This window comes from Juglans microcarpa x Juglans regia, chromosome 3S (genome assembly GCF_004785595.1).
Source record: "Juglans microcarpa x Juglans regia isolate MS1-56 chromosome 3S, Jm3101_v1.0, whole genome shotgun sequence".
NCBI lineage: Eukaryota > Viridiplantae > Streptophyta > Magnoliopsida > Fagales > Juglandaceae > Juglans > Juglans microcarpa x Juglans regia.
In genome coordinates, this window is record NC_054599.1 from 6,970,004 (window position 1) to 6,993,315 (window position 23,312).

Below are 23,312 nucleotides of genomic sequence, written 5' to 3' on the forward strand. Positions count from 1 at the left end.
ACCATATCTACCTTACAATGAAGTCTAATGATTTTTTACCAAACTTTAAGAAAATATTGAACTTTTGGGCAACCAATCTTTTATTTAATTTTGGTGTAAATCGTTTGCCCCATATTGAATAAACAATTATTTATGACATAATAATTTAAATAAGAGCCAAAATAAATATTAAAGAATTCATACATGTATTTAACAATAATCCCATGTACATAAAAGAAAAATAAAATTTAATACATGTATTTAACAATAATAATATGCACATAAAAGAAAATAAAATAAATTTTTTTCTTTTCTTTTTTTCTTTTATTGGGCTGGGCCACAACAGTGGCCCATTTATACTAGCCCGTTAAATTTTCTTTTCTTTATCTCGGACTGGGCTAGAGCCCACTGCCTGACCTTACAACCCAACCCTTCTATTTTGAAAGAAAAAACCTTAGGCTCTTCCTTCTTCCTTAAGAAGCCGTCGCATTAGATTTCTTCCAACTCTGGGCTACCATAGCTGCGGGTGTCGAGGGCGGCATTGTGTCCTCGGCCTTCTCCTGTCGCCGACATCAAACTCACTACTGCCCTTTTTTTTTTTACCAGAATACTGCCGTGGTTAGTGGGCTTTAAAGCCCTTTGCCACCGTTACAGAGGAGTCGGCGAGGAGGTTCTCAACCTTCTCTCAGCACCAAACACTGTACTTCATAGTATTGTTTTCCAAAAGACCCATCTCAGAGATGGATCAAGCCACCATACTGAGAATCTATACGGTGGTGGCGGCAATTTCCCATTCAGTGGTGCCAACATGGTACTCCGATCATCGTGCGCCACCCCTTCCAGTTGCCACTTAGTCGCTTCACCTCTTTGATTTGTCTTTTGTATCAACAAAACCTACAGAATATTCTTATCAGCCTATCGAGGCTTCTCAACCCATTTATGCTGCCTTTTAAAGTCGCCATACGTCCTTTAATCACCAGTAAGGGACTTTGGCCACCTTACACCGTATACTTTCTACACATACAACGAAGAAGCATTCTCTGTGGAGTATACTTTCAACACATACATCGGTACAAGCTCATTTGTGCCTTTTCATATGCTAATTTTGAAAGTATTTGTTTGGTGGTTGTTGAGTGGCAGGAGTCTCTTTCAAAGAGTGAAAATAAATTGGATGAAGGGGGAAATATTGCATCTCAATTGTTTGAGATTTTGCCACTTAAGGGTGTTTTGGGGTGGTATGGAGTAAATTTACTAAAGCTTTGGGAATATCAATTGATAGAAGAACATGGCTTGTGGCCCTTTGTTAGAGGAACTTGAAAAAAAATTATGGGGAATTTGAGGTATGTATCTGGCGTGCCTCCCTTGAAGGCTTTGGAAGGGTTGACAAATAGTTATAAAGTATGTGATTCAAGTCCAGCAGTGTTTGATGCATTGATCAGGGTTTGTACTCAGATTGGGGACACTGATGGTGCTTATGAAGTGATCAGGAAGTTGAGGAGCAAGAGTTATTCATTTACGATTCAAGTGTGGAATAACCTTTTGAGTCACCTATTGAAGTTGAGTGAGATCCATAGATGTTGGGAGATGTACAGGGAAATGATTTCGTATGGGTATAGTGAAAGTGTGAATACTTTCAATTTGGTTGTTTATGCTCTTTCTAAGGAATGCAGATTACCAAAAACAGTCTCAATATTTTACTATATGTTGAAGAATGGAATTTGGCCTAATGTTGTTACTTTTCACTTGATCATAGATGGAGCTTGCATGATGGGTGACTTGGTTCTTTATTTGAAGCTTCTGAGGAAGATAGGAAGTAATGGTGCGGATGCAATTCCTAGGGTTGATGAGGTTGGAGGTTCTGAACTAACAATAGAAACAAAAATAACAACATTGGATTCTCAAACATATACTCTGAGAGTTGATAAACAAGTGCCAATTCCTGCTTTAAAAGAGTTGATTGTTTCCATTACTAATGTGTTGTTAGAGCAGCAATGCCTAATAGGCCGCAGAAGGGTTCTAAAGGATGATCAACTCCTCTCTTCCTATCATGTTGAAGATGGTTATACCTTACATCTTGTTGTTCAACATCCCTTTCCACCATCATCTAAGGGTTTACCAAATCATACAGCAACTGATCCTGTTCCAACTACAAGTCGTTGGCAATTTAACATGGGTGAAAAGAATATACTTATTTTTTACCCTAGTGGTTGGACATTTTATGCCAGTATCTTGACAATGGATAATGCTTATTCAGTCCTATACTCTTCTCTTGGAGGTACATGACAATTGCACTAGAGCTATAAACCAAGTGGGCAAGTGTTTCTTTTTAAGGGGGGGGAGTGTTGTTGTAACACCCCGCTTCCCAAAAATACATTTTAGAATTTGGGAAGCCAGTGTGTTACTATTAAACTAGAACTTAAAAATTTTTCTTTTTAACAACGCGCAAGATCCGAAAGTTTCCATAAATAAAATGAATTTTAATAAATACATAAAATCTAAAATAGAGTCTGCGGAAATACTTATTAAAAAATTATGGAAGTTTCATGTGCTTATCAAAATAATTTATTTAAAGCTTAAATAATAAAACTAATCATAGCATAATTTGGCTAGGCCTCTGCCTCGTCTCTCGGGGTCAAGTCCTGTCTTGCAGTCCATTCCTCATAAATGTCATCACCTGGGATGGTTTAAAAACATAAAAATATACAAAAAATGAGTCAAATATTCAATAAGCAACACATCATACAGTACACATAATAAACATAAGGTTTCTTGAAAAAAGTGCATACTCATAAATATATATGTAAATAACATGAACATGAACATGAACTTATCTTTCACTTATCATAGGCTGTTACCTACTATTGACCCCCGTGAGTTAGGGTTAGTGAATCTAAGTAGATTATGATTTCGCCTGTGGCCGCAGGTTGTGGAATCCATACATAAGGAAGATATACTGGATGCAATACCAACATGCACGACCTGGCAATGCAATATGCCCATAACATAGGTATCGTCTTCATATCATAACATAGGCCGTTACATATCTTATCATAATCATACTTGCATACTTGTCATTTCATAGATTTCAAAAGAAATCACATACATATTTGTCATATCATATCATAGATTTCAAATGAAATCGCATTTTTTCATAAATGTCATTATACATGTTTCCTCACATAAATTCATAACTTTTCATAAATAATTTTATGCATAACTCTCACATAAAATCATGACTTTTCATAAATAATTTTATGCATAACCCACACATAAAATCATGCATGACTTTCTATAATTATTTTAATGCATAAATTATCACATAAGATCATCAATATTCATAAACCTTCACATAAAATTATGACTTTCATAAAATACTATAATGCATAAATCTTCACATAAAATCACGATTTAGGTACGTAAAAAGGGCATTCCAATGAAGGGCATACATACATAATATTTTTATAAAAGACAAGCAGTTTACCATATATACATGTAAGAGTATGATTATGTTACTTACCTTGCAATGCTAATCCACTATTTTCGGCACGTAATCGGTCGCCTATACAATGAGCATGTAATTTCTGTAAATTTTCAATCGAACTCGTATTTCAATACTTAAACTTGAAATAACCTATTTTCTTAAAATTCTAAAATTATCATAAAAATATTGTCACCTCCCAAATTCATTAATATCCACTTAATAATCACTTAACCTAAATCCAAATAACAGCAAGCTCGATACGTAAACAAAGCCCACCATTAAAAATCAAGACCAACTGAAAATACACGTTCAGAACTCAATATGCTTTGGATGGCTTACAACTAAAAGGGCAAAACTATAATATCCTCTCAAAATTTATTCCGCTCTCTACGAAAGATGTGAAATACATTCCTATTATGAAAGCATACCGAGAGGGACAACGAGCGGCGGCGCTTGGTGAGTGGAAGATGGTGTTGAGGGCGACGGAAGGTCACTGAGAGAAAGAGAGAGAGAGAGAGAGAGAGAGAGAGAGAGAGAGAGGGAGAGAGAGAGAGAGAAGAGAGATAGAGATACAAGATGTGAGAGAGAATAGAACACGGCGTGGGGGAAACCAGAAACTTACCGCGAGAAGAAAAGGAGGTGTGCGACAGTCTGGGTTGTCTTGAGGTGACGGGCGGCACCCTCTGTGCAGTGTGGTGAAGACGTGTAGGGAGTTCGTGTTGTGGGGTGGCTGGGCTGTGGCTCACGGTGGGGAGAAAAATCTCCTACTTTCGGTGGTGAAAACAGAGCCTGTCCGTGTGTTGGTTGGGCGGTGGGCTGGCAGATTTCTTCGGACATGGTTGGCTTGGCCGTGCGTGGGTGCTACGCGTTCCTGGACAGGGAGGTGTGGAGGCATTTCCTGGTGGTTGCTGTGTGGGTGGTCTGGTTTATGGAAGGAGGCCAAGTAATTTTCTGTGTTGAGGGTTTGAGGGGAGGAGGTTTGTGAAAGGGTGTTCCGTGTGCGTGAGTTTTCCTTCTCTGCCGATTTGTGTTGTGTTTATTAATAAAGGGTCTTGGGGTAGTTTTATAGGCAGGGGAAAGCGAGGTATTGTGGTTCGTAGGAGGGTAGAGTTTGGAGTTGAGAGGCGTACGTACATGTGCATGTGCATGTGAGTGGATAAATAAGTTAGAGACGTACATGGCTGAAATTCATAAAAGGAATTTCGGTAGTTAGGAGTTTTATCTAGAATGTCAACAGTGTTTGGAGTCTAACACCAATGAGTTTGGAGTTTTAGAAAAAAATTAATAATAATAACAATAATAATAATGGAGTCTTAACTTTAGGTTTAAATAAAAATAATAATAATTTATTTGATAACTCTCTTATGGGCTTTAACTCATTTATTGAGCTAAAAAAAATATCCATAATTTATCCCTAAAAATATAGGATCGGATGTTACAGTTATGAACCTCCATGGAAGTGATCGAAGACAAAGGAGAGAGGGAGGGTTTAGTCTAGCAAGGTAGAAGGAGGAGTGAAGCGAGTCTGTCACCGTTTGACTTGAAGGCCTGTCAATGAGACGCAGCGTTTTAGGCCCTGAACATTTTGCAATTTATTTCGTTTTAATAGTTAAATTCTTGTTGTCGGTTATTACTTTCCGCATGTTGTTTTCATATTTGTTCCAGGTTACACCTCGAGGGAATAAATGGAGGGAAGGTCAGAGAGAAAGATCATTCTGGAATTTTCTGTTGAAACTTGTGGTTTTCATCTGGAGGCAGGGTACCTCGAATACCCATTATCATCTTCAAGCGTAGTGATGAATATATGATTCTATCATCTGTTTCCTTTTCATCTATTTCCATTTTATTGTTCCATTTTTACTAGAGTTACCTGTTGAAGTCCCTGCCTCAAGCAAGCAGTCATACAATGACTGCTTGCTTCTCAACCTCCAGCGCGCAGCACCCAACTGTTTATTGAATGCATATTAAATGCATTCATATGGTAATGCGATATACATTTGCCTATAAATTGAAGCTCCATGCGAGAGCTTCAAATACACCCAAGAAGAAGAGAAATGAGAGAGAGCCCGAACAGCTTTGAGAGAAAAGAAGAGAGTTGAGTTGAGTGGAGTGTGATCTTCCTCATCTGTAATATTTTCTTGTGTACCACTATTTAATTAGTGAAACTCTTTTCGGTGGATGTAGGCAGCTGCCAAACCACGTTAAATTTTTGGCGTCACTGAGTGCATGAGTGTACTCTTTTATTACCGCTTTTATCCCTTCCGCTGTGTTGATTTCCCCAACAAGTGGTATCAGAGCAAGGTTGTTGGGAAGAGTTTTTTACAGAAAACTCAGTTTTAGTGCGTAGCTCAGTTTTCAAATTTGAGCCTACCACTGTGTTCGTCTCATCGAGACAAGAAAAGCGGTAAAAACCAGAGGCCGGACGGACACAGCATGCTACCCCACACGCCGTCTGAAGATCGGAGAGTGATCCCACTCTCGACACGCGCCAAACGCATCCAGGAGAGGACCAAGAGTGTGATCCCACTCTTGGCACGCGCCGCACGCGCTCCAGAGAGAGTCTTGTGCGTGAAGTACACGTGCACTTGAATCTAGAAGGATTGTGAGTTACAAGCGCGATACGCATTCCACGCGTACCAGTGAGTTTCTGGCGCGTGAAGAACACTCGCCTACGCGCTGTTAGTCGCGCCACGTGCTGCACGCACGACAATGTTCCTGTTTTGGTTCTATTGCTCATTCCTTGTGTTATATGAGTCCGATTTTGACGAAACAAGACTCGTTTCCAACAAAATCAAGCGTTCCGAACACAACGGTGCTGTCTGTTTTATGACATTCCATCTCGAAGATCCTGTACTTGCATTTTGTATTTAGAATCAGTCTAAATCCATGGAGGATTCAGCATCAGGCGCCATGATAAAGCTGACTGCCTCAAACTACAGTCTTTGGAGGCCTCGGATGGAGGATCTATTGAACTATAAAGATCTGTTTGACCCTTTGGAAGATGAAGGGAAGAAGCCAGATGACGTTACGGATCAAGTGTGGAGAAAGTGCATAAGAAGACTATCAGTCAGATTAGACAATGGATTGACTATAGTGTTTTTCACCACGTGGCCCAAGAGACAAATGCATATAGCCTCTGAAAAAAGTTGGAGGATATGTATCAAGCTAAGACTGCTCGAAACAAGGCCCTCTTGATGAGACGGCTTGTTAACTTGAAGTTGAAGAGCGACACCTCTGTTGCCGAGCACACTAGTGAGTTTTAAAACCTAGTTAACCAGCTCAGATCCATCAACCTGAATCTTGGCAATGAGGAACAAGCCCTACTACTTCTCAGCTCATTACCAGATAGTTGGGAGACGCTGGTGGTCTCCCTCAGTAACTCTACTCCAGACAACAAACTTAGCATGACGATGGTTAACGATGCCCTGTTTAATGAGGAGGCCAGACGAAAAGAGACAAGCATGAATCAAACTAATGTTCTTGTCACCGAGAGTAGAGAAAGGCCTCGAGGTGATGATAGAGGGAGAAGTGGAGGCAGAAATAGAGGAAAGTCTCAACCACGTGGAAGGTCCAGCAGTAGCAGGAACCAGCAGACGGGTAACATGAAATGTCACCATTGTGACAAAGAAGACCACATGAGGAAAAACTGCTGTAAGTTTTTAAGGGAGCAAGGTCAAAGCAGTAAGCTGAAGAAAGAAGATGGTGAAACCCTTGTCACTCTTTCGGGAGATGTGGCAATACTCTCCACTAGTGACAAGACGTGTCTGCATGTTGCAAGCCATGATGTTGAGTGGGTGGTAGACACAGCAGCATCATACCATGCCACTTCCCATAGTGAATTTTTCACTACGTACAAAGCAGAAGACTTTGGTACAGTAAGGATGTGGAACGCCAGTTCCTCGAAGATCGTGGAAGTTGACGAAGTGCAGATAAAAACCAACATTGGTTGTACCATGGTGTTGAAAGATGTTCGATACATTCCTGACCTTCGGCTCAACCTGATTTTGGGAACAGCCCTTGATTGACAGGGCTATGACAGCTACTTCAGCAATGACACTTGGAAGTTGTCATAAGGTGCCATGGTTGTCGCCCGATGATGTATTTGCGGTACGTTGTACAAAACCCATGTGAAGATTGGTTTTGATAGCCTCAATGCAGCGGAAGAGGAGGCTTCACCGAATCACTGGCATAAGAGACTCGGACACATGGGTGAGAAATGGTTGGATATGCTTGCGAAGAAGGTACTCATCAAGGTTGCCAAAGGAATAGCGTTAAACCCTTGTGAGTACTTTTTGTTTGGCAAACAACGCAGAGTCTCGTTCAATTCCTCTACGAAGAGAAGATCAGAGTTGTTGAGTCTGGTACACTCTGATGTATGTGGTCCCATGGAAGAAGAGTCATTGGGAGGTAACAGATATTTCATGACATTCATTGATGATGTTTCACGAAAGGTCTAGGTATATGTTTTGAAGTCAAAGGATCAGGTCTTCAAGCACTTTTTCCACACCCTAGTGGAAAGAGAGACGGGAAATAAGTTGAAGTACCTGCGAATGGAAAATGGAGGAGAATATGTTTCCAAAAGGTTCGCTGCATACTGCGCTGATCGCGGTATTCGACATGAGAAGATGGTGCCATATACCCTCAGCACAATGGTGTAGCCAAAAGAATGAATCGGACCATCATTGAAAGAACAAGATGCATGCTTAGAATGGCCAAGTTACCAAAGCCATTCTGGGGTGAAGCTGTTCGTGCTGCCTGTTACCTGATCAACAGATCACCTTCTACACCACTGGAATTTGAAGTTCCTGAGACGGTTTGGTTTGGAAAAGATGTCTCTTACTCTCACCTGAGAGTGTTTGGGTGCAAACCCTTTGCACACGTAACCAACGAGCTGAGACAGAAGCTCGATGTCAAGACAACTCCATGTATCTTTGTTGGATATGGAGATGAAGAATTCGGATACAAGCTATGGGATCCAGTGACAAAGAGAATTGTCAGAAGTAGGGACATTGTGTTCCATGAAAACCAGCATATAGGAATTGAAGCTTCCTCGATGTCAATAGAGCTTAGTTCTTATACACATCCTACACCATTACAGTTCACCACAGATAATGAGGATATGCAAGATCGAGATCCAGAAGCAGAAGAAGAAGCTCAGGGTGTCGAGCAAGGGGAGCAAGAACTCTCTCCACTAGCAGCTGGTATACCATCGCAAGGGTTAGATGGTGATGAACCTCCTTTGGTTAATGAAGCTCAACCAAGAAGATCGGCAAGAGGCCGCTTACTGATTCCGTTGATGAGATATACAGAATTAGACTATATTCTGCTTACTGATGAGGGGGAGCCAGAGAGCTTCCAGGAAGTTCAAACTCATGCTGATAGAAGCCTATGGGTGCAGGCAATGCAAGAAGAGATGAATTCTTTGCAGAAAAATCAAATCTATGAGTTGGTGAAACTTCCTGAAGGAAAAAAAGCCCTAAAGAGCAAATGGATGTTCAAGCTGAAGAAAGATGGCCAAGGAAAGCTTATAAAGTACAATGCCAGATTGGTTGTCAAAGGATTCCAGCAGAAGAAGGGAATCGACTTTGACGAGATATTTTTCCCGGTGGTGAAAATGATGTCAATCCGAGTCATACTCGGATTGGTAGCCAGCTTGAATTTGGAACTCGAACAGATGGATGTGAAGATAGCCTTGCTCCATGGAAATTTGGAGGAAGAAATCTATATGGAGCAACCAGAAGGGTTTGAAGCTCCAGTGAAAGATCACTTAGTCTGCAAGCTAAATAAGAGTCTCTATGGCCTTAAGCAAGCGCCGAGGCAATGATACAAGAAGTTTGACTCATTCATGATGAGTCATGGTTACAAGAGACTTATTGCAGATCAGTGTGTCTATGTTCGAAGGTTCCAGGTTGACAAGTTTGTCATACTCCTTCTTATGTTGATGATATGTTAATCGTTGGTGAGGATAGGTCCAAGATTAACAAACTAAAGAAGGAGCTATCCAAGTCCTTTGACATGAAGGACTTAGGCCCAACACAACAACTTTTGGGCATGAAGATTGTTCGTGATAGGAAAGTCAAAAGGGTGTGGCTATCACAACAAAAATATGTTGAACGGGTTATCAGACGTTTCAACATGGGAGATGGTAAGCCAGTCAGTACTCCACTTGCTAACCACTTCAAGTTGAGCAAGAGCTCGTGTCTTCTTCAAAAAAAGAGATTGAAGAAATGGAAGCAGTCCCCTACTTTGCAACAGTATGAAGCCTAATGTATGCAATGGTTTGTACCAGACCAGATATTGCTTATGTTGTAGGCATGGTGAGCAAATTCCTTTCAAATCTAAGAAATGATCATTGTGAAGCAGTCAAGTGGATTCTCAGGTACCTAAAAGGTACATCGAAGATGTGCTTGTGTTTTGGGAGAGCTAAACTAGTTTTGGAAGGCTATACAGATTCAGATATGGCAGGAGATCTGGATAACAGGAAATCTACTTCAAGATTTCTCTTCACTTTTGCAGGAGGAGCTGTCTCTTGGCAGCCCAAATTGCAGAAGTGTGTTGCTTTATCTACAACAGAGGCAGAGTACATTGCCGTAGCGGAAGTTGGGAAAGAGATGTTGTGGATAAAATGTTTTCTTCAAGAACTAGGGGTTAGTCAAGAAGACTACAAGGTACATTGTGATGGTCAAAGTGCTTTAGATCTGAGCAAGAATTCAATGTACCATTCCCGCACCAAGTATATTGATATCCACTATCATTGGATACGCGAAGCGATGAAATAACAACTGTTGAAGCTTGTGAAGATCCATACGAAAGAAAATCCAGCGGACATGCTGATAAATGTGGTTACAAGTGAGAAGCTTGAGCTATGCAGAGACATAATTGGGATGGAGAGCATCTAGGTAAATGGGCATGGAGGGGGAGAATTATTGAAGTCCCTGCCCCAAGCAAGCAGTCAACAATGACTGCTTGCTTCTCAACCTCCAGTGCGTAGCGCCCAACTGTCTATTGAATGCATATTAAATGCATTCATACGGTAATGCAATATACATTCACCTATAAATTGAAGCTCCATGCGAGAGATTCAGACACACCCAAGAAGAAAAGAAAGGAGAGAGCCCGGAGAGCTCTGAGAGAAAAGAAGAGAGTTGAGTTGAGCGGAGTGTGATTCTCCTCCTCTGTAATATTTTCTTGTGTACCACTATTTAATTAGTGAAGCTCTTTTCTGTGGATGTAGGCAGTTGCCGAACTATGTTCAATTTTTGGTGTCATTAAGTGCATGAGTGTACTCTTTTATTACCGCTTTTATCCCTTCCGCTGTGTTGATTTCTCCAACATTACCCAGCAGGTTCATAACAAGATTTGAGGCATCTCCCGTCAAATTCAACTGAAGTAGCACTTTTTGGTGATGGGAATTTTGTTTTAAAAGATAGGTCAAACCTTTCTACTATATTTTGGGAGAGTTTCGATCATCTAACTGATACATGGCTGCCAGGTGCAAAGCTTGGAATCGATAAGGTAGGAAAAGTACCGAAGCAGCTTATTTCATGGAGAAATTTAGAATATCCATCACCTGGTGTGGTCTCTTTCGATCTAGACCCAAATGGAGTCATTCAATTTATCTTAAGAGTGGAACAACTCCCAGTTTATTGGAGTAGTGGAGTCTAGAACAATTCATCTTTGTTCTCCAACAACATAAGTTTGGTGTCAAATGAAAATTAACCTACTTTACTTATTCTGATCTTTCTATTATTTCTCTTGATGCACATCTTTCGATTACTTCTACCTGACAGATCATGGAAATGGGATCGCATTAGCTGAGCCAGCCGTGGACTGTACTTTGCGCTCAACCGAGATCACTTTCAAATGTCTATGCATTGTGTGGTGCATTCGGTATTTATAATAATAATTCATCTAACCCTTGTGATTGTCCAAAAGGGTTTGAACCATTTTTAGATACCGAGACCAGACTAAACGGTTGATCAGGTGTTTGTCTGAGGAAACACCCTTTACAATGTGAAAATCGTAATGGCAAAAAAGATAGGTTCCTGAGAAACACGATAGTGCCTGTTAACTCGAAAGCATATTCAGTATTGAGTGCTAGGAGATCATGTGAATTAGCTTGCATGAAAAATTGTTCTTCCACGGCTTACGCTCATAACAGCAGTGGGTGTATGATATGGGAAGGATCTCTTTTGAACTTACAGCGATCCTTAGATAATGGTGAGACAGGACAGGATATATATATATATATATCTCAGACTTGCTACCGAAGAGCGTCAAAATACCAAAGGCAAGATCAATATGATATTGATGTCCACATAAGTTTATATTATCTTCTTACTTAATGGATACGTAATTCGGTTCTAGTTCTAGAGCTAATTTATAGTCATTCTCATCATCATAACCAGGCAATAAATGGGAAATATGGGTGATTGTGGCCGTGCCGGTCCTTGTAATGGCGCTAATCTTATGCCTCTCAGTTGGTTTCTCAAGCAAGGGAAAGCTCAAATTCAAAGGTAAGTAATTTGTCTAACCAAGTTTTCGGGAGAAGTCCAACAAGCCTCATAAGATGAGAGGGCGATACTAGATGCCCAGAGGAGCGCCAATGCCTAAGTTAGAGAGTTGTAATCTCAGTATAAGTATATAAGTAATAATCATAAATTATCTATTACCTTAAGGTGTTATTTATAGAGGAGCTGATAACGTAGATAACCATTAAATCCAAGGGCTCATCATAAATAATCCCTTAATAAGTGGACGAGATAACCACCCAATCTATCGGCGTTTCATATCAAGAGGTTTGTACTATGCGCCCTTGGGCTATGAGTCTCTCAGTCCGGGCCCATAGGCCGAATTTGTCCTCTAGTTGTTGGCTTATTACCATGGGACTTAAACATCCCTTCTAGTTACCCCACTAATTTTCTTTGTGCCAGCACATAGGAAATTAATTTATTTTTAATTCACATGAGAATACTTTACCCCACTAATTTGAGGTAAGCAGGCAGCCACTCAGATTTCCTTTTCTCTTATCTCGTTGAGGGTCCATGTTAACTATGGTGTGGGTGTGAAATCATTTGGTAAAAGTGAGGTTGAGCTTTTAGGTTCATAGTTTAAGTTTAAGATTCATACAAATGGCTATGCTTTAAGGATTGGATTATGATTTGTTTAAGTGACACGAATGGGATGTTACGAATACCTAGAAATGTAAGTTTATATAATTAGGAACATTATAAGGAAGTATGCAAGTAAATAGTTGAAGGAGGTTAATTGGAAAATGACAAGTCTATGTGAATGAGGTTTAAGTAAAGAATGAATTAAATACTAAGACCAAGTGGAAGAGAAGGCACTAAGAGTTAAGAGTATTTTTTTTATGCAAGATCTAAGTTTAATATTCTAATGTAAATGAAACGGAAATGATATAAAGTTATGTATGAATGTAGTTTGCCATCAGACACTTTATTAATGGACTGCATGAAATGAAAATAACATGGAGTCTAAGTAAGTATTATGCTTTCTATAAAGTAGGTAGATGAAAGAAGAATGTATGCATGAAAATCTATGTTAGTCAATATTTTTACAGTATGAAATAAGGTTTATTGAGTACTAGACTAATTTTACTTTTATGTATGCTCCACTCAAGAATGAAATGAGGACCATGCGTTAGGATGAACGTGGCCCAAGGAAAAGGTGATAGAAGCCTATGCATGTTTTATGTAATGTATGAACTCATATTTTGTAAAAGAACTTTGTAATTTGATTTAATGAATTCTGCTATAAACTCTCTTTTAAATTTACAAAGTATGTTTTAATTTTTAATAATAGAATCTTTTATATCCTGGGGAGGAAATGCAAAGTTTTAAAAGGTTTGGTAGCTTCCATCTTATTTTCTAAAATTATTTCTTAAAGTCTCCTCACTAGGACGGGTGTTACAACCAATGCCACTAGGGTAGACCCAATTCTTTATAATACTTCTCTTTCCAAAATAACTCACAATTTCTAAAATAAATCCCAAAAATAATGCCTACATATTCACAATAAGCAGAAAATTGATAGTCACCTCCTCTATTGGATCTAAGACACTTAATTTTAACATTGCATTGATTTCCTACTTCATTTTTATATGCATTGAAATTATCAAAAACTTGGTCTTTTGAATGCATCAAATAAATATAGCAGGATCTAGAGAGATCACATATGAAAGTCAAAAAATATTTTTTACCTCCTCCAGTAGTTATGCTCTACATGTCACATACATACCTATGATTGTGATAAAGATGAAGCTCTACCTATTCCAAAAAATGATTTTCATGTAATTTATGTTTGCATGCAAATTCTAGATTTATTTATCATATCCTTAGTATATTTAGGAATAGATTTAAACTAACCCCGTCATCAAGTCTCATACACTAAAACAAAAGTGGTTTTTTTAGGACAAAAAATCTTCATCCCAAAAAGTTGTGATTTCATCCCAAAACATATTTTGAGATGAAAAAAAATCATCCCAATATTAGTGTCCCAATATTTTTTTTTGGGACGAAAATTTGAATTTCATCCAAAAAAATATATGTTCTTTTTGGGACGATTAAATTTCGTCATAGATTTCCGGTGAAAAAAATCGTTTGATAGCGTTCGAACGGAAAGTTCATTTTGAGATGATTAAATTTTGTCGTAGATTTCCGATGAAACGGTACAATCATTACGTTTGACTGTGAAGTATGTTCGAATGCATACTTTATGAGTGGTCGACTGAAACAAATTCATTCAGATCTATTGACTTGGAAAAACGTTTGAAAGTTAAATTTAGTGGTCAAATAGACAACTATGTTTGAACGCATTACATTGAATGTTCAATCAGATTTTGATATGATCGAATGATTTATTAGGAGATGACGTTCGAATTTAGATGTCATCTTTGATATCGTCAGTAAGCAGTCAAACTCTTATTATGTTTGAATGGTGTCCGATTGATGTTCGAACGCTTAGTACAGATTACATTCGAATGTTCTTTGTAACCGTTCGAATGGTTTGATTGATTATTATGTTCGAATGGTTTTTGGTCTATCGAACAGTAAGAATTTGATTTTACCCAATAATAAAAACCAAATACACATACATAACATCTTAAAAAATACATTACAATTTGTTCAATAGACATAAAAGTAGTCTTATAAGTGCAAACTAAATAAATAAAATAGTAATGTTCATCGTACAAAAATAGTTATAAAATGTGTATAATGTAATTCAGTTGCTTGGAGGTCTGAATTGTTGCATAAATATCTGCATTTGGAGTTGCATCTCTCTTTTAAACTCCTCTTGGTTATGTTCTTTTTGTTTCAATCACATCTCCATGTTTACTTATTGAGCCACTTTAGTCTCTAACTCCTCTTGGTTATGTTCTTCCTCTAACGCTTTAAAGGTGCTGGAGGCATTGTTAGGCGATGAGGAAAAACTAAAAGGTTTTGCACAACGACCCAAACCACTCAAATATATCCGTATCAGTTTCAAAGTACTGATACACTCATTAAATTAAATATTTTTCATAAAGTATCATGTGAACATAAAACAAGTCTATCATCCATATCAGTTTCACTTGACCGTTCGTCATCATCATCATCATCTGTAGATGCTTTAGATGAGTCAACGTTTTCCTCAACTGTCGCATCAATAATTTCAGTCTCAATATATTTCCTATGTAATGAAATCATCTCATATTGGTTCAAATACACAAATAAGTTAAAGACAGGTTGACTCTCTTGGTATGCTTCTTCAGTAGAGGGATCATATCTTCTTCGTCTTGTCCCTCCTTCTCGAGGATAACATTATATATATTTCTTGGAGAAAACTTTCGTACCACTCGCCATTGATTTCCTATCTCAGGATCATTTAAGTAAAATACTTAAAATACTTGGAAACCCGAAACAAAAGGATCATTATCATACCATTTTTGCGATACATTAATACTAAAGAAATATTCATCATCACGCACTCCCCTCCTAGTATTGCTTAAATCTCACCAATCACACTTAAACAAATATACCACAAGCTCCTACAAATATTTCAATCAAATTATATCGACAATAACTTCATAGAAATCAATGTTTTCTCCATCATGACTTCTAATTACTAGGACACCACTATTTTGTATTTCTCTATAACATTCTCGATCCATTATGTGACAACTACTTCCTCGAGAAATACATACAAATATTGAGCAGCGCATCTCGAGGGGCCACGCGTCAATGCAAACAGTTCGTCCAAGATATCGTTTGGATTACTCGCATGCATTTGTACAACTTAGATATTGAATAAAACATAAACATATAAAAAATAAACAATCATAATATTAATGTGGTAATTCAAACTCGCATCTGTAATATCATTATCCGTTGTTCAAACCATTTCAGGAACTCCTCTTCATGTTTCTAGTTTATATAATTTACAACTTTTTCTATGAGCACGCTAATATGATCACTGAAATTGAAGATAACCAAATCATTTATAATCTTATATTTTTTTAAGGAGATTGCAATATTAATTAACAAATAATGATAACTTACTTCAAGTGGCTCTTTATTTCAGGACAATTGTTTAGCACGAACTGTGCTTTCTCGAACTGTATTCCACACAAATAATAACTACGAGCTGCACCAAGTGGACGTATGTGTTGGGAAAACATAGAAAATTCATTTCTTTGTCTTGCTTCGTCGACATCAAAGTTTCTTTTCAGCCGATCAAACCTCGTGTCAACTCCATAGAAGTATTTTGAACATAATATATATGACACTCATCGTCAATATATGATTCTGTAATTGACCATTCTAAGCAGGCCTTGTTATCCACTATGCGTTTCAACTTTCCAAGGAACTGCTCAATAGGATACATTCATATATACTGGACTAGTCCTGCAAGTCGAGCCTCACGAGTCATGTGCCAAATGAACGGCTATGTGAACCATGATGTCTAATAATGACGGTGGGTAAATAGTCTCTAGCTTATACAATATTATAGCAATTTCTTGTTCCATACGATCCAAAACTTCTACATTCAACGTTCTAGCACATAAGTCTTTAAAAAATGCACCCAACTTTGTCAAAGTCACACACACATCTCTCATCAAGTACCTAGGGGAATCAATAGACAATATACATTGTAAAAATAATTGAAATTATAACATTTTAATCCAATAAATTTTCATTAATTTGTTCGCACACACCTTGTTAGATTCGAGATATACTTGCTCTATAATTTGAACTTTATTAGCCACTCACAAAATCTAGCACTTTCATTCCTGGACAGTGTATACCGACCAATTGGCATGTAGACAGACAAACCACTTTGCTGCAAATGCATTTTCGGTCTTATTCACAACTGCTTCATATCCTTCTATGAGTTTAATATATCATTCATTTTGCCTTCAATTGGCATTAAAGTTCCCAATACGGACTCTTATACAATTTTCTCAATATGCATAACATCGAGATTTTGCCACAATTTTAACGTCGACCAATACGTGAGTTCGAAAAATATGCTCTTATTTGTCCAATTCAACTCATTCGTAGTTCACTTTCTCTTTCGTTGTTTTCTACCAAATTTATTACTACTGACATCTACCAATTGTGCAAGTACATCTTGACTAGAAAAATATGGTAGAGGGTGCTCCCATTCAACAGTGCCGTCAAACATTCTAGAGTTTCCATGCCATTTATGGTCATTAGGTAAAAATCAACAAGGACCCATGAAGCATAGTTTTCTCTCATATGTAAGCCACTCAGATTGGGTGTGTTTGTTACAGGTCAGACATGTCATTTTCCGCATAGTACTCTTTCCTAAAAATTTTCCATAGGTGAAAAATCATTTGTTGTCGATAACACAGCAACATGCATATTGAATGAATTGTTTGTTGATGAATCAAACGTTGTTGAGTACGATCTAGAAACTGTTCGAACGATGGTTTATGAATTTGAAAGAAAGATTGTCATGCCTTGAATGGTGGGGAAACCGTTTGAACAGTTGTTAAACATGCTTTCGGTCACATATTTTTTACGCTCGAACAATACGTGTCGTTCTATACTATTTGAACGGTTATGTAACTGTTCAAAAAGTGCCATCTATTTGAATGCGTAATTATTCGATCGAATGGTATAACACAAAATAGTTTCTCATTGTTTTAATCGGCGTATAATTTTGTGAAAGTTCATGTATACAGTTTTTAAATTTCAGGTTGACAATGGCTTATAGGGGAAGGAAGTGCGGTAGATCAGGACAATCCTCTAGTGAAGAAGTTCAAGAGAGGACAATTTTATTGGAGCGTCATGTGAAGATCTTCGACTTTTAAGATTTTCTCTGGGAGGGTTATTCCTTGGTAGCTGTCTTGGTCAAGCGTGGTTGGACAGCAATCTTCGAGTAGAAGGACTAAAGGAGGGAGATTATTTCCTTTATCAACATCGTATCTGAGTTTTATAGAGCGCTCGATGGTGCCAGTCGAGATAACAAGGGATACACGATCTTGGTCTGGGAGCCTCAGTTACATTTTTTGCGGACACACTCACCGATTTTGTTGGTATCCCTTGATTGCCCACTACATATCCAAATGTGGTGCCCAGGGAGTCTACATATGTGGGTGATGGGGAGACGGCTGAGGACGAGAGCACTGATGTAGATTGAGTCAATGGCCTCACTGATCATGAGGTTCAGGAGTTAGTTGTTAGTCCAGATGCTCCTCCCTATGATGGGACAAAGAGCATCAAACATACCGATTTATCTAGTTTCTTCAAGATTATGAATATAATCATTGAAAACAACATTGGTCCTATGTAGCACAATATTAAGGTTGGCATGGATCGAGCATGGTTTATGATATGCATCCCTCGTTGGGTGCCTATTAATCTAGTAAATTATATATTCACTAGGATTTGATCAGAGGTGCACTACATCATGATGGATATATTGCCATTTGGGATCTTGATCACACGATTTCTATTAGCTATAGGGATCTTGCTAGATATTCCTGAGCGTGTGTGGAAGCCAATTGGACCAATCAACTCCTCAAACTTATCACCCAACACGGGACACTCGAGATTTCGTCTTCGTGCTCCCATTACAGAGCCAGTCAAGACTCAGGGAGATACACACCCAAGAGATCATGGCATATTGACCAGTGAGACATCTACACAGGAGGCATCATGCATTGCTATTCGTGAGGAGATTGTAGATATAGTGCGCGCGGAGATTCGCACACAGACATCAGAGGTGACTGCTGCAGTGCATATGGAGATCTGAAGTGCCATCTCTGACTTACGTACAGAGATTGCTAGCATCTCTTTAACTCAAGTGGCGATCAGTACTCGTCTAACACAGCTAGAGGCATGCCTAGATGGAGTTGAGGAGGTGGTAAAAGATTTGGGCGTGTAGTATTGTGTATCTTTTATTTGCATTTTTTTTTGTATGGACAATATTTTGTGTTATGTAAAATTAATTTAATTATGAATCGTCTTTTTCTTTTCTAAATTAATTATTGATTTTCATTATATATATTCTTTATTTGCTAATTTTTAAATAAATTAAATATTTTTCCATAATTAAGTAAGGTATTGTATTGCTGTCAAAAGTTGTAAAAATTCTATTACCATTCGAATGTAATGTATCAACCTTTGAATGTCTTTCCATTCCCACCAAATATTTTTGCAATTAATTTCCATTCAAACCCTTCCTTTTGCGTTCGAATAGAGATTAATCTTGACGTTCAAACAATCTTATAAGTTGTTCGAATGGGAAGTCTTGCTAAATTTAGTCACTTGACCAACCAATTTCTCATTTAATCGTATATAATATCCGTTTGAAAGTTTATTTTATTATGTTCGAAAGGTTTAGTAAATGTTGGAATGGATATTTTATTAGGAACAAAATTTCTTGTCCCCACATATGCCCACGTTAAAACTAAAAATTGACTATTTGAACAGTTAACAACTTCAGTTGGTTTTCAGAAATTAAAATTTATCCCCAAAACTCATTTTTTGGGACAATTTTTATTTCATCACAAAAAAATCATCCCAAAATCAAATTTTTGTTGTAGTGATAGCATGAATATTTCTAAAACGGCAAGCCATAAAGAAGAGAGATTTAGACACATTATCTGATATTGTGCATAAAATTGTAGGCATAATAAAATGGGACTGCCACTCAATATGCATAATATTGTGCATAAAATTGTAGGTATGTGTAGAAAGTACTTTTAATTAGAAGCGAGATATATATAGATGCATTATCTGATACTTTTCTTTAATTAAATTTTTATATTAAAATTATAGGGTTAATCTGTCGTCTTTTATATATTTTGTAATTATAAAATATATGGATGCTCTATTTAAAGGAAAACTCTGATGCTAAAGCACTTAACACCCACATTCGGCAATATTTGCAAAATTCTTTTTTTTTTGGTGGTCTCTCGCGTTCCGAGAAAAGATTATCCAAGTAAGAACATAAAAATGAATATTCATAGCGGAAATTAAGAATATTGGACAATGATAGGTAATCCTTTCCCATCTTATCAAGACAAAATGAAAAAGGATCCCATATATTAAAATCAATAAGTTCATAAACCATAACGTAACAACTATAAGAAAAACCGTCTCTCTCTGAGTGTAAGGTTCTCTCTCTTAAGTTTCTTCGTAAACTTAGAGCTCTGTTCTCCTAGACTTTCTCTGTGCAGGATAGGAAATGGAGAGTGACTTGTCAAACTTATGTGAGGGTCTGAAGCTGACGGAAGAGGAACACCAAGAGGTGGTGGTTAGTAACGAAGATGTGATTATATCAGAGTAAAAGAGTAAACATTATTTCATGATGTATGTGGTTATCGACAAGGAAGTAAATAGAGGTGCACTTAGAAACACCATGGCTCGAGTGTGGCAAATAGAAGGAAAGGCTATCTTCAAGGAAGTAGGAAGGAATAAGGTTCTGGTGGAGCTGAAGAGAGTAGATAAAAAGAGAATCATGCAGGGTCATCCTTGGTCTTTCGACAAGAATTTAATTTGCTTGCAAAACTGTGAAGGTTATGAGTCTTGGAAGGAAATGAAATTCCAGCATGAACCATTCTGGGTGCAATGTCATGACCTTCTTTTTGCTGGGATGAATGCTAACACTGACACTAATCTGGGCAAAACATTGGGGGAGGTCCTCATGGTGGATACGGATAGTAGTGGAGTGTGTTGGGGCAGCTTCCTAAGGATTAGAGTACTGATAGACCTCATAAAGCCTTTGGTGAGAGGGAGATTTCTAATGCTCGGCAACTCAAAGTACTAGATTCCTTTCAAGTATGAAAGGTTACCAAACTTTTGTTATCACTGTGGGAAGATCAAACATGTTTCTGGAATGTGTGACAAACTTGATAGAGGAAAGGCTAGTTTGGAAGGTTTCAGTCAACAATATGGTGCATGGCTGAGGCAGGGATTCAGGGCACTCACAGAGGAAGGGAGATGGAGGTGTACAGTAGGAAAAAGGTGTACCAAGGGGAATTGAGGAGAATTTAGTGGCGGGAACTAAGGAGGAACTAGAGGTGGGAGATCAAGGTGGCAGGTATGGCAAGGAAGACTGTGAAACTCCTCAGAGAAAAGATGACATTTCCTGCGCAAAGAGAGGAGTAAGTGTAACAGTAGAAGCCTCATTGGGAAAGGAAGCAGTCTTGACTGAAAAAGGGGACCATATTCCTGGTTTAAAGGAAAAGGCAACAGAGAAGTCAAAGGTGGATCACATGTAATTCTCTGAAGAGGGAGACCCTTCTGCTCAGGTCACCAAGGTTATTTTCTCAAGGGTCAAAGGTCAGCCACGCAAATGGAGAGGAAGGCACGTGCTAGACTAGTCAGCAAGGATATTCAGACTAATACGTGTGAGATGGAGTTGGATCAATCAAGTAAAGCAAGGAAAAGAAAAGGTCAAGCAGACAATGAAAGGGTGGCTGGAAAGAGATGCAAACAGGCTCATGCTGAGGAAGGTGGTGAGTGTGTGTTCAAGGCAATGGCTGCTATGCAACACTGCCAATCCCCATGAAACTCCTATGCTACAATTGCGGGGGGCTTGGGAACCCTTGGACAGTTAATGAACTCCACCTATTGATGAATGAAAGAGCCCAATTTGTTATAGTTCTGTTAGAAACAAAAAGTAACAGATGTAAAATGGAGAAAGTGAGGAACAAGTTGGGATTGGAGCAAAGTTTTGTGGTTGACAGTATAGGCAAGAGTGGAGGATTTGCGATGCTTTGGAAAACTGAGGTAAATGCTCAACTACACTCTTACTCAAATAGTCATATCTCTTTGACAATTATACTTGAGTGTGGAGCTCAACCCTGGAGACTTTTTGGGTTCTATGGAAACCCAGCCATAGATAAGAGGAAAGCTAGTTAGAGTCTCCTTTGATTGCTTAAACTTGAGCCTTCTATGGCTTGGTTATGTATGGGAGACTTCAATGAAATCTTGAGTAATGATGAAAAGTTTGGGTCAGCCACTAGATCTTTTTCTCAAATGGATAGTTTCAGGTTAGCTCTAGACAAATGTGACTTGAGTGACCTGGCTTACATAGGGTCTAAGTATACATGGAGTAATAACAAGGAGGGGAGAGGTTTTACCAAAAAAAGATTGGATAGAGCTATGGGAAATGGGGTATGGCCATTATAGTTCAGCAACAGCGAGGTCAAAGTATTATCTGCTTTCAATTCTGACCATTCTCCTTTGTTGATTACCTGTGATAATGAGGAAGCTGAAGTTAATGGTAAGACTAGATTGTTTAGGTATGAAGCTTACTGGTCATCGGAACAGGATTACAAAGAACTAATCAAAAGGTCCTGGCAGGTCTCATGTAGAGGGGATCATTCACTGAGTAATCTCCAAGATGGTCTGGACAGGTTCAAGCAGTCATTGAGAATCTGGTCAAAAGACTTGCTTGGGAAGTAGAGACTTCTAATTAGACAAAGGAGTGATATGATCCAAGAGCTGTAAAGACTTAACCAAGGTGATTTTAATGACACGATCAAGGGACTTCAAGGTGAAGGTAATAAGTTATTAGCTGATGAGGAAATTAAGTGGAGGCAGAGGGCAAAACAATTATGGCTCAAGGAGGGAGATAAAAATACAAGGTACGCTGATTTTCAAAGGTATTATCAAAAGTTGTTTGAATCCTCTAACCCGAATCGTATCATGGAGGCTCTGGTGGACTTGGATCCTGTAGTAACACATGAGATGAATCTCCAATTAACAACGGCTTGTTCTTATGAAGAGGTAAAATGTGTTTTATTTGAAATGGATCCATTGAGCTCTCCAGGACCTGATGGATTCTCTGCTAGCTTTTATTAGGACCACTGGGATGTAGTTGGTGATGGTGTGGTGGAGGCTGTTAAAGAGATATTCAACTCCATGAGAGGACTTCATGAGATTAATGAAACCTTTATAGTTCTGATTCCAAAAAAGAGAAGGCCTACCCTGGTGACTGAATATAGACTAATAAGTCTCTGCAATGTGGTTTATAAAGTGCTCTCCAAAGTACTAGCTAATAGAGTTAAACCATTTCTGTCCAAGCTAATTTCCCCTTCACAGAGTGCCTTTGTCCCAGGGCGCTTAATCTCTGATAACATCATTGTGGCTTATGAAGCAATGCACTCAATGAAATAGAATGAAGCACAAGAAGGAGGGGTACATGGCAATGAAACTAGACATGAGCAAAGCATACAACATAATAGAGTGGCCTTTCTTGGAAGCTGTGTTACTTAAGATGGATTTTGATAAGGGGTGGACAAACTTAGTAATGCAATATGTCTCTTTAGTGAAATACTCCTTGCTATTCAATGGGGCTCTGCAATAGCACTTTC

General features: G+C 38.3%; 1 protein-coding gene and 1 long non-coding RNA gene across 2 annotated transcripts; both read left to right on the plus strand.

Moving 5' to 3' along the window:
• The first annotated feature begins 1,065 nt into the window (after positions 1-1,065).
• On the plus strand, positions 1,066-5,258 carry LOC121257073 (pentatricopeptide repeat-containing protein At1g11710, mitochondrial-like). Its single transcript, XM_041157949.1, has 2 exons — positions 1,066-2,321; positions 4,902-5,258. The coding sequence occupies exon 1, from the start codon at positions 1,306-1,308 to the stop codon at positions 2,260-2,262; it is 957 nt and encodes a 318-aa protein (XP_041013883.1). The 5' UTR covers positions 1,066-1,305; the 3' UTR covers positions 2,263-2,321; positions 4,902-5,258.
• Positions 5,259-5,572: 314 nt separating this feature from the next.
• LOC121258208 lies at positions 5,573-23,196 on the plus strand. Its single transcript, XR_005939359.1, has 4 exons — positions 5,573-5,745; positions 10,616-10,621; positions 17,979-17,983; positions 23,186-23,196. It is a non-coding gene; the product is annotated as an uncharacterized LOC121258208 (long non-coding RNA).
• Positions 23,197-23,312: the final 116 nt, after the last annotated feature.

What these genes read in the sequence shown, in the direction of transcription:
- LOC121257073 (XM_041157949.1), top strand. Translation starts at nt 1,306, where the DNA reads ATGGGGAATTTGAGGTATGTATCTGGCGTGCCTCCCTTGAAGGCTTTG.